General features: G+C 49.9%; 1 protein-coding gene across 8 annotated transcripts in view; it reads right to left on the bottom strand.

Annotated features, from left to right (window-relative positions):
* Positions 1-7,240, bottom strand: part of TMEM44 (transmembrane protein 44) — a 47,495-nt gene extending 40,255 nt beyond the window's left edge. For 7 of the 8 annotated variants that reach the window (XR_003510451.1, XR_003510450.1, XR_003510452.1 and 4 more), the window contains exons 1-5: positions 6,948-7,240; positions 4,424-4,550; positions 2,469-2,562; positions 1,202-1,368; positions 910-996 (exon numbers count right to left, since the gene is read on the bottom strand). Coding sequence is in view for 4 of the 8 variants with exons in the window: in XM_027537996.1 (XP_027393797.1) it covers positions 910-996; positions 1,202-1,368; positions 2,469-2,562; positions 4,424-4,550; positions 6,948-7,102 (630 nt within the window). In the remaining 4 variants the exon portion in view is untranslated. The remainder of the gene's footprint in view (positions 1-909; positions 997-1,201; positions 1,369-2,468; positions 2,563-4,423; positions 4,551-6,947) is intronic. The other variant, XM_027538040.1, reaches the window with a different exon arrangement.
* Between the last annotated feature and the right edge of the window lie 5,593 nt (positions 7,241-12,833).

The following is a 12,833-nucleotide window of genomic DNA, read 5'->3' as shown; positions in this document are numbered from 1 at the left end:
ATGAGCCACAACAAAGGTCAAAGGTCCTGAGTGCTGTGGTTAAGACCCGGCCCCGCTGAATAAATAAATTAATATAAAGAAACACAGTGCTCTTGGGCAAGTGACTGTTTTAAGACTAAATGATGGGCTGGCACATTCCTGGGGTCACGTAATATGTGGCTCTCTTGCAGATGCCCTCTTGCCTTGGTGGCCTTTCCCGTGCTCTCCACTGCCCCTAGTGCCTCCCCTCACCTCTGCTTCCTCAGGCCCCACCCTGCCTTCCTGCCAGCCCAGGCACTCCAGCACCCAGTGGTGTCAACAGTTTCCACCCTCATTCATTTGCACAACGCAGAGGTTTCTCTCCCTCTTTTCCAAAACCCCAAACATTTGATTCTCTTTCTTAGAGCATTCGAACACCTTGTTTTCCATTTCTGTGTCTTCTTGAGACTGAGCTTGCCAAGGGCAAGCAGGACATCTCAAGTCATGTCTGTTTCCCCCAGAGGATTGGCCAACATAGGGTTTCCTTTACCCCAGACACTGGGAAAATATCTGCCAACAAGACACTCTTGAATATAAAGAGCCCAGGAGCTGAACAATCCTATCTTCCAAAACCTCAAACCTTTTCATTCCTAGGATGTTTGTTCATCCAAACCCAGGGGCTCCTTCCTGAGAACCTGCTTCTCATTTGCTACAAGAAATGGAGTGAACACAGAGCCCTCCCGCTGTGAGCCTCAGGATCCCTGGAGGCTGGGGCCAGCTGTCCTCTGCCCCGCACACACATATACACAAACATACCCACCCCATACATACACACACGGCTGGGCACATGGGGACACCACCTCTCCACCCCAGTGACCTGGAGCTGGGAGGATGGTCCCAGATACCCTAAGACCTGCAGGAGTGACCCCACAGTCCCAGCCCCAGGCTCACGATTCTGGAGAGTGGGGGGATCCGGGAAACCCAGGAGCCCAAGGCCGCGATGCCACCCAGCAGGAAGCCGAGGATTTCTGTATTGTCCTGTGGGAACAGTGATACACTCAGCACCCTGGGAAGACACCCAGGCACCCTTGGCCCACCCTTTTCTGCTTTTAGGTGGTTCTTCCCAGCAAGGCCTAGACCTGGCCCCACCCCCAGGACACTGGTTGGGACTGTGTGGAGGGGAGGCACCCGCATTCCCCGACATCATACCACTCTCCCCCAGCCCGAGCAGGCCTGGCCTCACCTGCACCAGGATGCCCAGCAGCCTCCTCTGCGGCCCTTGGTCACGGCCTGAAGCCCATGGGATGGCAGCCCACAGAGCCCAGCCCGGGCCCAGGCTCAGTGGCAGGACCAGGGCAAACATGCTGGCCTGGAGCCGCCGCCTCCTCTTCCTCGCCCGGGAGCCCCGTCCTGCAACAGACACCAAGATCCTGCTCGGGTGCCAGGATCTGGAACCTGACAGACAGCTGCGTGGGAAGAACTGGTGTTGACCCCGGCCACGAGGCCAGCACAGGCTCCCACGTTGTTCCACAGGCCAGACCTTGCCCACTCTTGAAGGGCCTGTGGTCGTGCCCCCTCATTCCTCCCATCCCCCATGCCTGGTGCTCTTCCCCTTCTCAGCCTTTCACGTCGTTTTGTTTCAAGGCAGGTCAGCGTTATCCTTTATCACATACATCTGCGTGCACACAGTGCTATTCATCCTAGACTGGAGCCCCCTAAGGGCAGGCACTGTGCCTAGGCAGCTCTAGAGTCTGCACAGAGCCTGGCACTGAGCAGAACCCGAACAAGCTTGGTGAATGCACCATGAGTGGGCGGAGTGGGGCCAAGGCATCAAAACTGTGAACAGGAGAAGCATTGACTTTGAAAGACTCCTTGAAATAGAAGACAGATCCTCCGCTGAACAATTCCAAAAACAGCATTCCTCCTCTGGGCAGCATTGAGCCCAAGGACATCTTACATTACGCCCTGGTACAAGCATTTCCTTTTCAGATAAGGGTCCGAGCGTGTTGCTGCCCCTTGTCAGGAATGTCTGATCCCACATATTCCCAGCCTACTCATCCCGTCTCAGCCACCTCCAGCCCCTGCTCTGCCTGAGGCCATGCAGGCCGGTCCCTGGACTCCATTTCCAGAAGTGGTGGGGCTTCACCTGAGCCCCCGGACTTGCACATTGAGTATCACCATCTGTCCCCTAAGCCCTGCCCCCTCCTTCTTCCCGACCTCTTCCCAGGCTGCTCTTTCATCTGGAAGGCCCTTTCCTGCAGTCCCAGTTCCAACGTCACCTTCTCCAGACACCTGCAGACCCTCCCCTCCTCTGCTGCCCACCATGCGCACACCCCTCACTAGCAGTGCTGACTACCTTTTAGGGCCCTGACTCCCTGCTCTGGCTGAGGCCGGGGAGCTCGCCCATTCATCTGTGCCTGGCAGGGGCCCAGCTCGGGCACGACAGGGAGAGGTACTGATGAATGAAATGAGTGGGTGATGAAGTCAGGAACAGGTGGCAGCACACTCACCCGAATTAGACTTGAATTTGGAGCCACAGACTGGGAAGAGAACGGACACAAAGTTCACCAGGTCGACAGCTGCTAGGTAGGTACCAGTGAAGACCTGCGAGCAAAGGAAAGGTCTTGGTGTTCAAACCTCTTTAAACAACTGTAGTACCTCTTGTTCTGGATCTCCTCCACCACATATGTTCCACTGAAATAGGGTTTCCAGGGATACTTCCCAACCCATAAAGGTTGGTTATCACCTCCATTTGAGGAAATGGGGTTTTGCTCAAGTGATCAAAGCCATTATGAAAACGTTCATCATAGAGATGGGACAGGATCCCAGCCCGCCACACTTTCCATAGTACGGCGTAGTCTTATGCAACTTTGGCCCAGCCACTGACCTTCCCAGGGCCTCTGTTTCCTCATCTGTAAAGCAGGGATAATAACAGCACTTCTCTCAGTGTGAAGTAGATGATATGAGCTGACATGTGGAAAGTTGCTTAGGCCAGTGATTGGAGGAAAGTAAGATGCACCTGGCCCACTCCAGTGTTCTTGCCTGGAGAATTCCAGGGACGGGGGAGCCTGGTGGGCTGCCGTCTATGGGGTCACACAGAGTCGGACATGAATGAAGCGACTTAGCAGCAGCAGCAGCAGCAGCAGCAGCAAGGTGCACCTGCCGAAACTTGCACTCGCTACTGACTACAGTTGACACTTGAACAGCTCAGGGGTTGGGGCGCCCACTTCCTTGCAGTGGAAATTCTGAGTGTCACTTTGCAGCAGGTCCTCTGTATCCTGTGTTCTGCATCCATAGATTCAACCACCCATGGACCGTGGGGTGCCATAGTGTGTATTATTTGAAAAAATCCACGTATAAGTGAATGCACACAGTTCAAACCCGTGTTGTTCAAGGGTCCACTGTATTTAGTGCTTAACAGCATGTGTTCTAGGGTTTGAATCCTGACACTGCTACTTACAAGAGAGCGACTTTAGCATGGTTATTTAACCTCTCTACACCTCTCCACACCTCTTTTACACCTCGTATGTAAAACAGGGATGATGCAAGCACCCATAATTTAAGGATTAAGTGATTTAATAGATGAAAAACCCTTACTATTTAATAAATATCAGCTATTATTATTGGACTTGAGCTGAACTTCATTATCTTTTATCAGCTAGTGAGAACTGCCTCCAAAACGAAAGGTGATTTGTTTCTGATAGAATGCTGCTCACAGCAGGGTCTAGAACTCTCCAAATCTGTGTGCGACCACCAGGCTGCCCTCCATCGCATCTCCCTGGGTGGCAAAAGGCCAGGACCAGCCTCCTGAAGTGGGGCCCACAGGTCCTTCTTCCTTGGGATATGTGTTTTGAGATAGGCCCCTTTCTACACAGATTTGTTTAAGGTCCCAGACTTTGGAAAAACTTGAAATGTTTCTCATTTGCTCCAAAGCCCACATCACCACCTGGGAAAGGATTCAGATACCCCTGCATGAGTGGGGACAGTGCCTGGGCTCTAAAAAACAGTAATAGCAACCATCCTTTTTTTTTTTTTTTTAATTGGACTATGTGCCATATAGTCCAATTATAGCTGCCACTATGTGCCAGCTCCTGTTTTAAGTGCTGGGGAGATGGCACTGAATTAAAGTTGTTGCCCTTATGAAGCTGACATGCTAGTAAGGGTTAACACGCAATAAAGAATAGACATAATGAATAAAGTAAGGCAGATGGTACATTAAGGGGGAAATGAGCAGGATAAGGGGTCTGGAGCAGCTGTGGGAGACGCAGGGCACAATTTTTAACAGATGGCTAGGAGGTCTTATTGAGAGGAGATTTTTGAGCAAAGACTTGAAGGAGGTAAGCAGTGAGTCACGTGGTTATTGGAGGAGCAGAAAGGCCAGCAGGGGCACAGACCCTAGGTCAAAGCTGCTTTGCGTGGGGAAGGAACAAAGCAGAGGCCACAGTCACCTGTGGGCCCAACCCACCTGAATGGTGAGCTGCTTGGCCAGAATCGCCCCAATGGTGTCACACAGACTAATCAGGAGGCAGCACGCAGCCCACAACGCTGACTGGTCCCGTCCAGATTTCCTCCCACATCTCAGATACAGAAGCCTGAGGAGACAGACAGGAGTGTGGACAGAATACAGAAATGTAAGGCTGGGCTCCCAGAGCAGGTGTCTGAAAAAGGCAGTTGTGACTTGGTGTCCTTATGAATCACTTTCTTCCCCAGATATTCACCAGGTGTTTTTGACCTTAGTTTATAGATGCAAAAAGTAAAGGATGGAAGGGACTCTGAGCCTCTGACCAACAAGCCCACAGCAAGAGCCAGGCCTCACAAAAGGAGGAGTTTCTTTCCCCCTATCAATCTGGCTGCCTCAAATTCAGACCCACCTCTCAGTGCTGACAAACGAGCTGTCAGCTTTTCTTTTTTTGAAAGGAAACAGGAGAGTTATAAAAGTAATCCAATCATTGCAGTTTTACTGCAGAGCAGAGTTAATTGCCTAAATTAAAAAGGCAACTTGTTTCTTTGCAATTAACATGAAATCCTTCTAATCCATCTGTGCAGTGAGATGGCTCAGTTTCTGCCAGCTGCATCTGAGTTGATTTCATTTTGGGTGCACGTTCTTCGCACACAAGGGAAGACTCCTCAAAGATGCTGTGGCACTTTGGATTGCCACTGCTGGCTTCTCTCTCCCTTACTGCTCACTTTCTACCCTCTCATTCCCCCAGGAATAAGTGCAGGAAGGCAGGACAAGCTGGAAGGGGCAGATGTCTCTTTGTCAGCATCATCAGTCGGATCTTGGAAATACTTTGTCTGAGATGTTTTCCTGCCAACATTTCTACAGGGAGACTGAGGCACAGTTGCAGCTCTGGTTTCATTTCCTTTAACCACAGGGTAGGACTTACTCCACATCATTAGGACCATTTGGCCAGTTCTGAGCATCAGCCCTTGGGACAAATTGATGTGGACAGAAGACAACTGGGCTCCCAAACATTCCTGACTGGCTAGACAAAGCCCAGAGCTCCCAGTGGGAATGTCAACTGTTAATTTTGAGTCCTGAAACTGAAGGACTGAGAGTGAAGACTCTACACTAGAGACTCTCCGAGTTGGACCCAAGTTAGAAATAATTCATTTCAACCCTCCTATTTGAGAGAGGAGAAAACTGAGGGCTATGGTGAAAGGTGAGTTAACGGCAGGCCTTCCACTTTACCTGTGGAGGCCCTGCGTGTGCCCTGCTGATCTCCAGTTCTCAGGGGTCAGGGACCCTGGGTTGGCCCTGATCCAGCCCCTACACAGCTGAGGCAGGGTGGAAAGGCAGAGGCTCTGCTCTCGGCCCAGCCAGTGGGCATTCTCACAGAAGCTCTGTAACAGAGGGTAAGCTGTCTGATAACACCCATCTCAGAGGGTGGCGGTGATGAACATGTGAGACAATGCAGGTAAACTGCCTCCTTAGTTCCCATCCTCTGGTCTGGGTAGTCACCTCACAAGCCTGCCCCTTCCAGTAGGTCCTGGGGTTTCAGTTCTACCCATTCACTCAGGCAAGTTAGTTAGCTTGTCAGAACCTCAGGCGTCCTCATCTAAACAGAGTCAGTGACAGTCCCTGCCTCACGGGGTGGTGGCAGCGATTGGTGAGTTAACGATGGCAGGACTAGGCCCTCAGCAAATGTTCCAAGTGTTTTCTTATTCATGGCCTGCAGACTCTCTCCAACAACGTCAGACCTGAAGTAAACGGGATTGTGTGCTAAAGGTGAGCAGGTGCCAGCCTCCCTGGTGGTGGTCCTTCTCTCCCTCCCCCTCCACCTAGGGAATACATGGTGGGGGGCACCATCCTTCAGAGCTTGGGACAGGGTGGCAGAAGACCTAGAGGCCACCTTTAGCCAGACATCACCCTTAGAACCCAGGTTACGGTGATCACTCAGCCAGATCACTTCCAGTGTTGGCAAAGTTTGTAGCCAGAGTTATATAATTACCTCTCCCCTTCTCAGCTAGGAGGGCCTTGGGTAAACTGAGTCCAGAAACATGGAGAGACAGGCTCATGTTCTCTGCCAAGGGTGGATGGCAGTGCGGGAGCAATAATAATGCTGTTTAATGAGCATTTAAGAAGAGCTCTACCAGCACTAACTCATTGGATCCTCCCATTCAGTCCTATGTGCTAACATCCCCATTTATGTGAGGATAAGTGAGTCCCAGGGACTTTACACCTCGCCCAGCTCACAGGGCCAGTCAGTGGGGAAAGGCTAACAAGAGAACCCAGGACTGGCGGCTTCCAGTCCACGGTCCCGCCCACCATACCACCCAGCCTTCTGTGGGCTCCCAGCCCAACCTCCTCGTTCGTGGAATCCGGAAAGAAGGATCTGATTTCAGTCTACAGCAAAATGTTCCTTTCAACCCTGGAATTGTCTTGCCTCTTGGATCCTCCCTTTCTGCCCTCCTCCTTCTAGGTGCCCAAGAGCGAGTCAGCAGGGCCAGCGCCCCGTTCCCCCCGCAGCCGCCCCGGCCCCCATTACAGCGCGTGGACGGCGATCCAGCAGGAAGAGGAGCAGATCCACAGGCCGAAGGAGATGCAGACACGGTGGCGGGCGAAGCAGCGGTCCAGGTAGTCCCAGTCCCAGAGCGCGAGCGCCGGTGCGCGGCTGGGAGCCTCCCCCATGGCAAGCTCCATTCCGCCCAGTCCGGTGCCCGCGCCTTCGCGTGGCCAGGGACCCGCGTGCAGCCTTCCTTGCTGCCCGCGGCCCCGGCGCTGCCGCCCCGCACGCCCCCTTCTGTGTTCTGTTCCGCCGCACCAGGCCAGCCCGAGCACACAGTTGGCCGGCCGGAGATGGGCGCGCCCAGCTCCGTGCTCCCGGGGGCGCGCGGCGGCGGTCAGGACTCCAGGGAAAAGTTTCCGGAACCGTGCTGCTCCCCACCCCTCCCGCTATTGTCGGGGGTCTGCGGGCGAAAGGCCGCCCCCCAGCGGCGGGAGCCCGGAGCAGCCTCGGCACAATGGCTGCGCTCCCTGCCCCGCAGACAGAAGGGGCGCGGCTCCGCGGACCCCTTTGCTGTCACCCATCCCCCAAACCGGAGGCCAGAGCGGAATACAGTGACCTGCCAGACCAGTGGGAGGCACCTTCATTACCCGACATTTCCTGAGCCAAACAATACACACTTCGCTCCCGGCGAGCCGCTTGGGCTCTGGTGATCCCGAGAGGTGTGAGATCGTTAAAATGGCACGATACAAAGGGTGCGGTGGGAGGCCAGGAAAGAGGAATCGCACGCGCTCCCCGTCATCCTCTCTCACCCTCTTTTCTGAGGCTGTGGCTGCACCCTGCGTCCCCACCATTTGCTCAAGCGGGGCTCTAGAAGTGAAGTCCTCCTAGGCGGCGACCCCCGCAGTCAGGGAGCCCCGTGATTTTTGCAATATGCCCCCTCCCATTCAGACACACGGCCACTCAAGTACATGGGACTATTTTTCTTGAAAATAAACTATTATAATTTAAAATTTTCCTTGTTGATTTTTAATAACTTAAAGAAGGACTTGTCTGTATCATTTCTTTTTTTATTTTTAAAGATAGCTCTATGGAGATCCCATTCATATACCATAGAAAATTCACCCTTTTAAAGTGTACAAGCCAGTGGTTTTTAACATATCCACCGAGTTGCTGCAGCCACCATCATTATCGAATTTTAGAACGTTTTCATTACCTGGCAAAAAACCTAGTACCCACTAGCGTTTAGTTACTCTCCGTCCCCCTCAAGCACTCCCAGCCCTCAGCAGCCTCTGTCTCTATGGATTTGTCTATGCTGGACATTCCTTATAAATGGAATCATCCAATAGATAACCTTTTTGTGACTGACTTCTTTCACTCAGTATGATGTTTTTAAGGTTCATCTACATTGTGGCATGTATCAGAGGGTCATTTCTTTGTTATTTATTTATTTGACTGCACCGGTGGTTGCGGTACTCAGGAACTTCCATCTTCATTGAGGCATGCAGGGATTTAGTTCTCTGACAGGGATTCAAGTGGGGTCCCCTACCTTGGGAGTTCGGAGTCTTAGGGCCTGGACCACCAGAGAAGTCCCCATTTTTTTTTCACAACTAAAAAATAATCCACTGTATGGGTGTACCACATTTTATTTATCTTTTCATCACTTGATGGACAATTGAGTTGTTTCCACTTTGGGGACATTATGAACGATGCTATTACGAACACTTGTGTACAAGTTTTTGTGTGGATACAGGTTTTCAGTCTCTTGGGCATATACCTGGGTGTGAAATTGCTGGGTCCCCGGGTGACTCTGTGTTTCAAGTTTTGAGGAACTACTGGACTGTTTACCAAAGTGGCTGTGCCATTTCATGGGTTCATTCATCTTTAAAAGTTAGGATCACTCACGGGAGAAATGAACACTGTCAGTCTTTGTGCTAAGAGCTGGGGACACACTGCTGAGAAAAACAGACATGGTTCCCACCTACCTTTACAGTTCAGTAGAAGAGAAAGATATTACGTAGGCAATTGAGCAAAGAGAGATTAAATATATTATTAAACAAAAGGGGCCAAAATTCAAATAAGTAAAATGATTAAGATGAAGTATAAAATTAATGCCAACTAAGACAGTTGGTTCAGTGGTAAAAAATTCACCTGTGAATGAAGGAGATGCAAGTTTGATCTCTGGGTCGGAAGATGCCTGGAGGAGGAAATGAAAATCCACTCCAGTACTCTTGCCTGGAGAATCCCATGGACAGAGGAGCCTGGCAGGCTACTGTCCGTGAGGTTGCAAAGTTGAATACAACTGAGCATGCATACATGCGAGACACGATTAGAGGGGTAAATTAAAAGGAAAAATATATACAACCCAAGTTTCTCATAGTCTATAAACAATAAATACCCTTAGTCTAATCTCTGCCTTCTGGTTCTTTTTTTTTTTTCCTTCTTTTTGTTTTTGTCTTCTGGGTTTTTGTGGGTTCTTCCGGTGTTCTCCTCTGTGCTTACGAATGGCCGTCTCTGCCTGGATCTAATCACGCATGGGTGCTGACTGGTGGCCACCTAGATCCTGGGTTCCTCTGGTGCCTACAGCTCCCAGAGGCAGGTCTATCCCCAAATCATCTATCCCACTAGTTGTCTTGCTAAAGTGAGCACTGTCCAGTTTGGTGTCGCCCTTTCACCAGGCCCAAGATCACCTGATACTATCAGTTTTGCTTAGATCTGAAATTACCACGGTTTAACTTGATTCAGTCTTTATTATGGTTTCCTTCTCCCTCAGCCTCAGCATAAATCCTGGGGAAGTGGACCTAATTTAAAAGTTGTTTCAGTAATTCTCTGGTGGTCCAGCGGTTAGCACTTAAGGGTTTAAGTCCTACAGTTGCCCTGCCTGAGCAGTTGAGGCGGTGTGGCCCATAGATTGTCAGTATCAGAATCGCTCTGGTTGCCCTTCAAAAAGCAGACCTACTAAATTTAACTCCCTGGGCATGTGTCCTTGGAATCCACATGGATTAGTGTCCTAGATCTGCTGAAACAAATCATCACAAATTTCGTGGTTTAAAGCAACAAAAATGCATTCCCTCACAGTCCTGGAGGCCCAAAGTCTGCAATCAGTGTCACAGGACTAAAATCAAGGTGTTTCCTGGGCTGCCTGCTTTATCCCCTTAGTGGTATCTGGTATCTGGTGCCTGCCCTACTCCCTGGCACTTTAAGGGAGAAGCTCTTTCTTGTCCCCTCTCTTCCAGCATCTGGTGGCTGCGAACATTCCCTGCCTTGCGGCTGCATCACTCTGATCAGTCTCTACCTCCTGTCTCCATGTCTGTATTGCCTTTTCCTCTTCTATGTTTAATCTCCCTCTGCCTCTCTCTTATTTGTGGCCTCCTCAAATAATCCACAATAATCTCCCTGTCTCAAGATCCTTAACTAAATCACACCTGCAAAGACCCTTTCTTCATACAAGGTAACATTTACAGGCTCCAAGGATCAGGACTTGATATCTTTGGGGGCCATTATCCAGCCAACTGTACTGTTTTATGCAAGCTTCCTGGGAGATGCTTATGAGAAACAAGGTTATGAGATGGCCCTCGCTTGGGGAGGAGAAACTGTGGGGAGCTGTTTCCAGTCACTGGATATCTGGGGACATCGGACAATGCAGTAGGAAAGTGTGGGTTTTCGATAATCTTGGACCGGATTCACATTCTGCCTCCTTGCAGCTATGACCGGGTAAAGCGCTGATCCTTTTTGCACAGGAGTATTCTTACCTGTAAGCTGATAACAAGAGTACCTACCATAGAGTTACTATGATTATTAGAAATCCTGCAGATAAAGCATCTGGCACATGCCAACTGTGGCAATTATTATTGTTACTGTCTTTCCCAGGAAGAGCCTCAGATATACTTAAAAACAAATGTGGTTCAGGGACTTCCCTGGTGGTCCAGTGGCTGGAGCTCCGTGCTCTGGTCTGGGAACTAGGTCCCACGTGCCGTAACTAAAGATCCCTTGCGACACAACTAAGACCCAACGCAGCTAAATACATACATACATACACATATGTATATTATATACAAATGTGGTTCACTGAAAATGTGAAAAGGAACGTCAACTAATGGAGACACAGCTCAGTTCTTAGTTCTGTTTTCTACCATGTGCCAGGAGCATCTGTCTTCTGCCCCTGGGTCTCTGGAGTGAATTATCCACAGCTGAGAACTCCCACAGTTCAGTCTCACATAGCAACTGCCTTTGTGACATGTCTTGCATATCTTAATTGAGCACATCTACAACGAAACTGGATGATTTTCCTTTCCAAAGCTGTTCCACCGGGGTGGTCTTCCCTCACAGGTGATCGGGGATCTTGGTCCTGAGGGGTCCAGTGCCCACTCTACTCCTCTGGTAGGGACTTTCAAGCATGCTAAGTGTTGTCTTTCTACCAGGCTGTGAGCGCCTTGCCATGGTTTTGTTCGTATCTGTCTCTGCAACTCAGTGCTTGGCACATAGTAAGGAAAATACATAGAATGAAAATATTGATTTTTAAACAGGCCAGAGAGTGATATGTACTTAAGAACATACTGGAAATGCTCTAACAATACCTAGTATTGTGTGAATACGCTAGGGAAGGCTCTCAAGAAAGGCATGAGCTGAGCTTTGGAGATCAGGTGCTCCTGATGGCAGGAAGGGCTGGCCTGTGGGCACAGGCAGCAGCAGATGCTGCAGCAGGTAGAGCCATGTGAGGGGCAGTTGGTCCAGTCCCAAGGGAGCCAGGACTCCGTCCTGTAGGGGACACTTAGGATGATGAATTCTAACCAACTCCCTCCCTCCCAAATTCTTCCAGTACCTTCCATAGGGCTCTCCACATGATCCACCCTCAGGAAGTGAGTCAGTTCCTTTACCAGGCTCCTCCCAGGCCCAAGAGTGAATGTCTTCTGGCCATGGTCCAGAGTTTAACAAAAAGGAAAACTTAACAAGGGAACCATAACACACGTCCTCCCCACACAGCTTGTAAGCACATCCTGTTGGCAGAGGCACTGCGGCCACTGGCATTGTCCTGAAGAAGGAAGGGCTGTGGCAGGCTGACTAGCCCTGCCGGAGCGGGCAGCCAATCGGACCATAAATCCCAGCTGCCTGTGAAGAGGGGTGGGGTTGGTGAGAGGGTGGGAGGTGGCTGTGGGCAGGTGAGCAGCTCAACAGCTTTCCTCTTCTGAGGACACACTGTCTCCTGTCAATGTTCTTATAAAATGCATTATTTAGAGAAAGGGCTTGTGGCTACTCCTTAAACAATAACATAAAAAAAAGTTCATCAATTTAATTTACCTGCTATATAGAGAGAAATTCTAAGATAATGCATTAAAAAAAAAAATGTATGTTTATCTATCTACTTGGCTACCCCAGGTCTTAGTTGCAGCACACAAGACCTTTGATCTTTGTTGCAGTATGCAACATGCCTTTAGTTGAGGCATGTGGGATCTAGTTCCCTGATCCAGCATTGGGAGAGTGGAGTCTTAGCCACTGCATCACTCAGGAAGTCCCTAAAGAATGCATTTTGAAATACTGGCCATTCCAAATCTTAAGCAGTCCCATTGTGGACAAACTGGAGTCAAGACTGAAGTGATAGGATTGTTAAGGTCCTGAGTTCTATTTAGAACTTTGCCATCAACACACTGTACGATCTTGTTTTTAATAAAACATTTAAAATTTTTATTTAGGGTCTATTGAGTGGATCACAATAAACTGGAAAATTCTGAAAAAAATGGGAATACCAGACCACCTGACCTGCCTCTTGAGAAACCTATATGCAGGTCAGGAAGCAACAGTTAGAACTGGACATGGAACAACAGACTGGTTCCAAATAGGAAAAGGAGTACGTCAAGGGTGTATATTGTCACCCTGCTTATTTAACTTATATGCAGAGTACATCATGAGAAACGCCGGGCTGGAAGAAGC

This window comes from Bos indicus x Bos taurus, chromosome 1 (assembly GCF_003369695.1).
Source record: "Bos indicus x Bos taurus breed Angus x Brahman F1 hybrid chromosome 1, Bos_hybrid_MaternalHap_v2.0, whole genome shotgun sequence".
NCBI classification, from domain to species: Eukaryota; Metazoa; Chordata; class Mammalia; order Artiodactyla; family Bovidae; genus Bos; species Bos indicus x Bos taurus.
The sequence above is the reverse complement of the archived record's forward strand: the minus strand, read 5'-3'. Positions and strand labels throughout refer to the sequence as shown.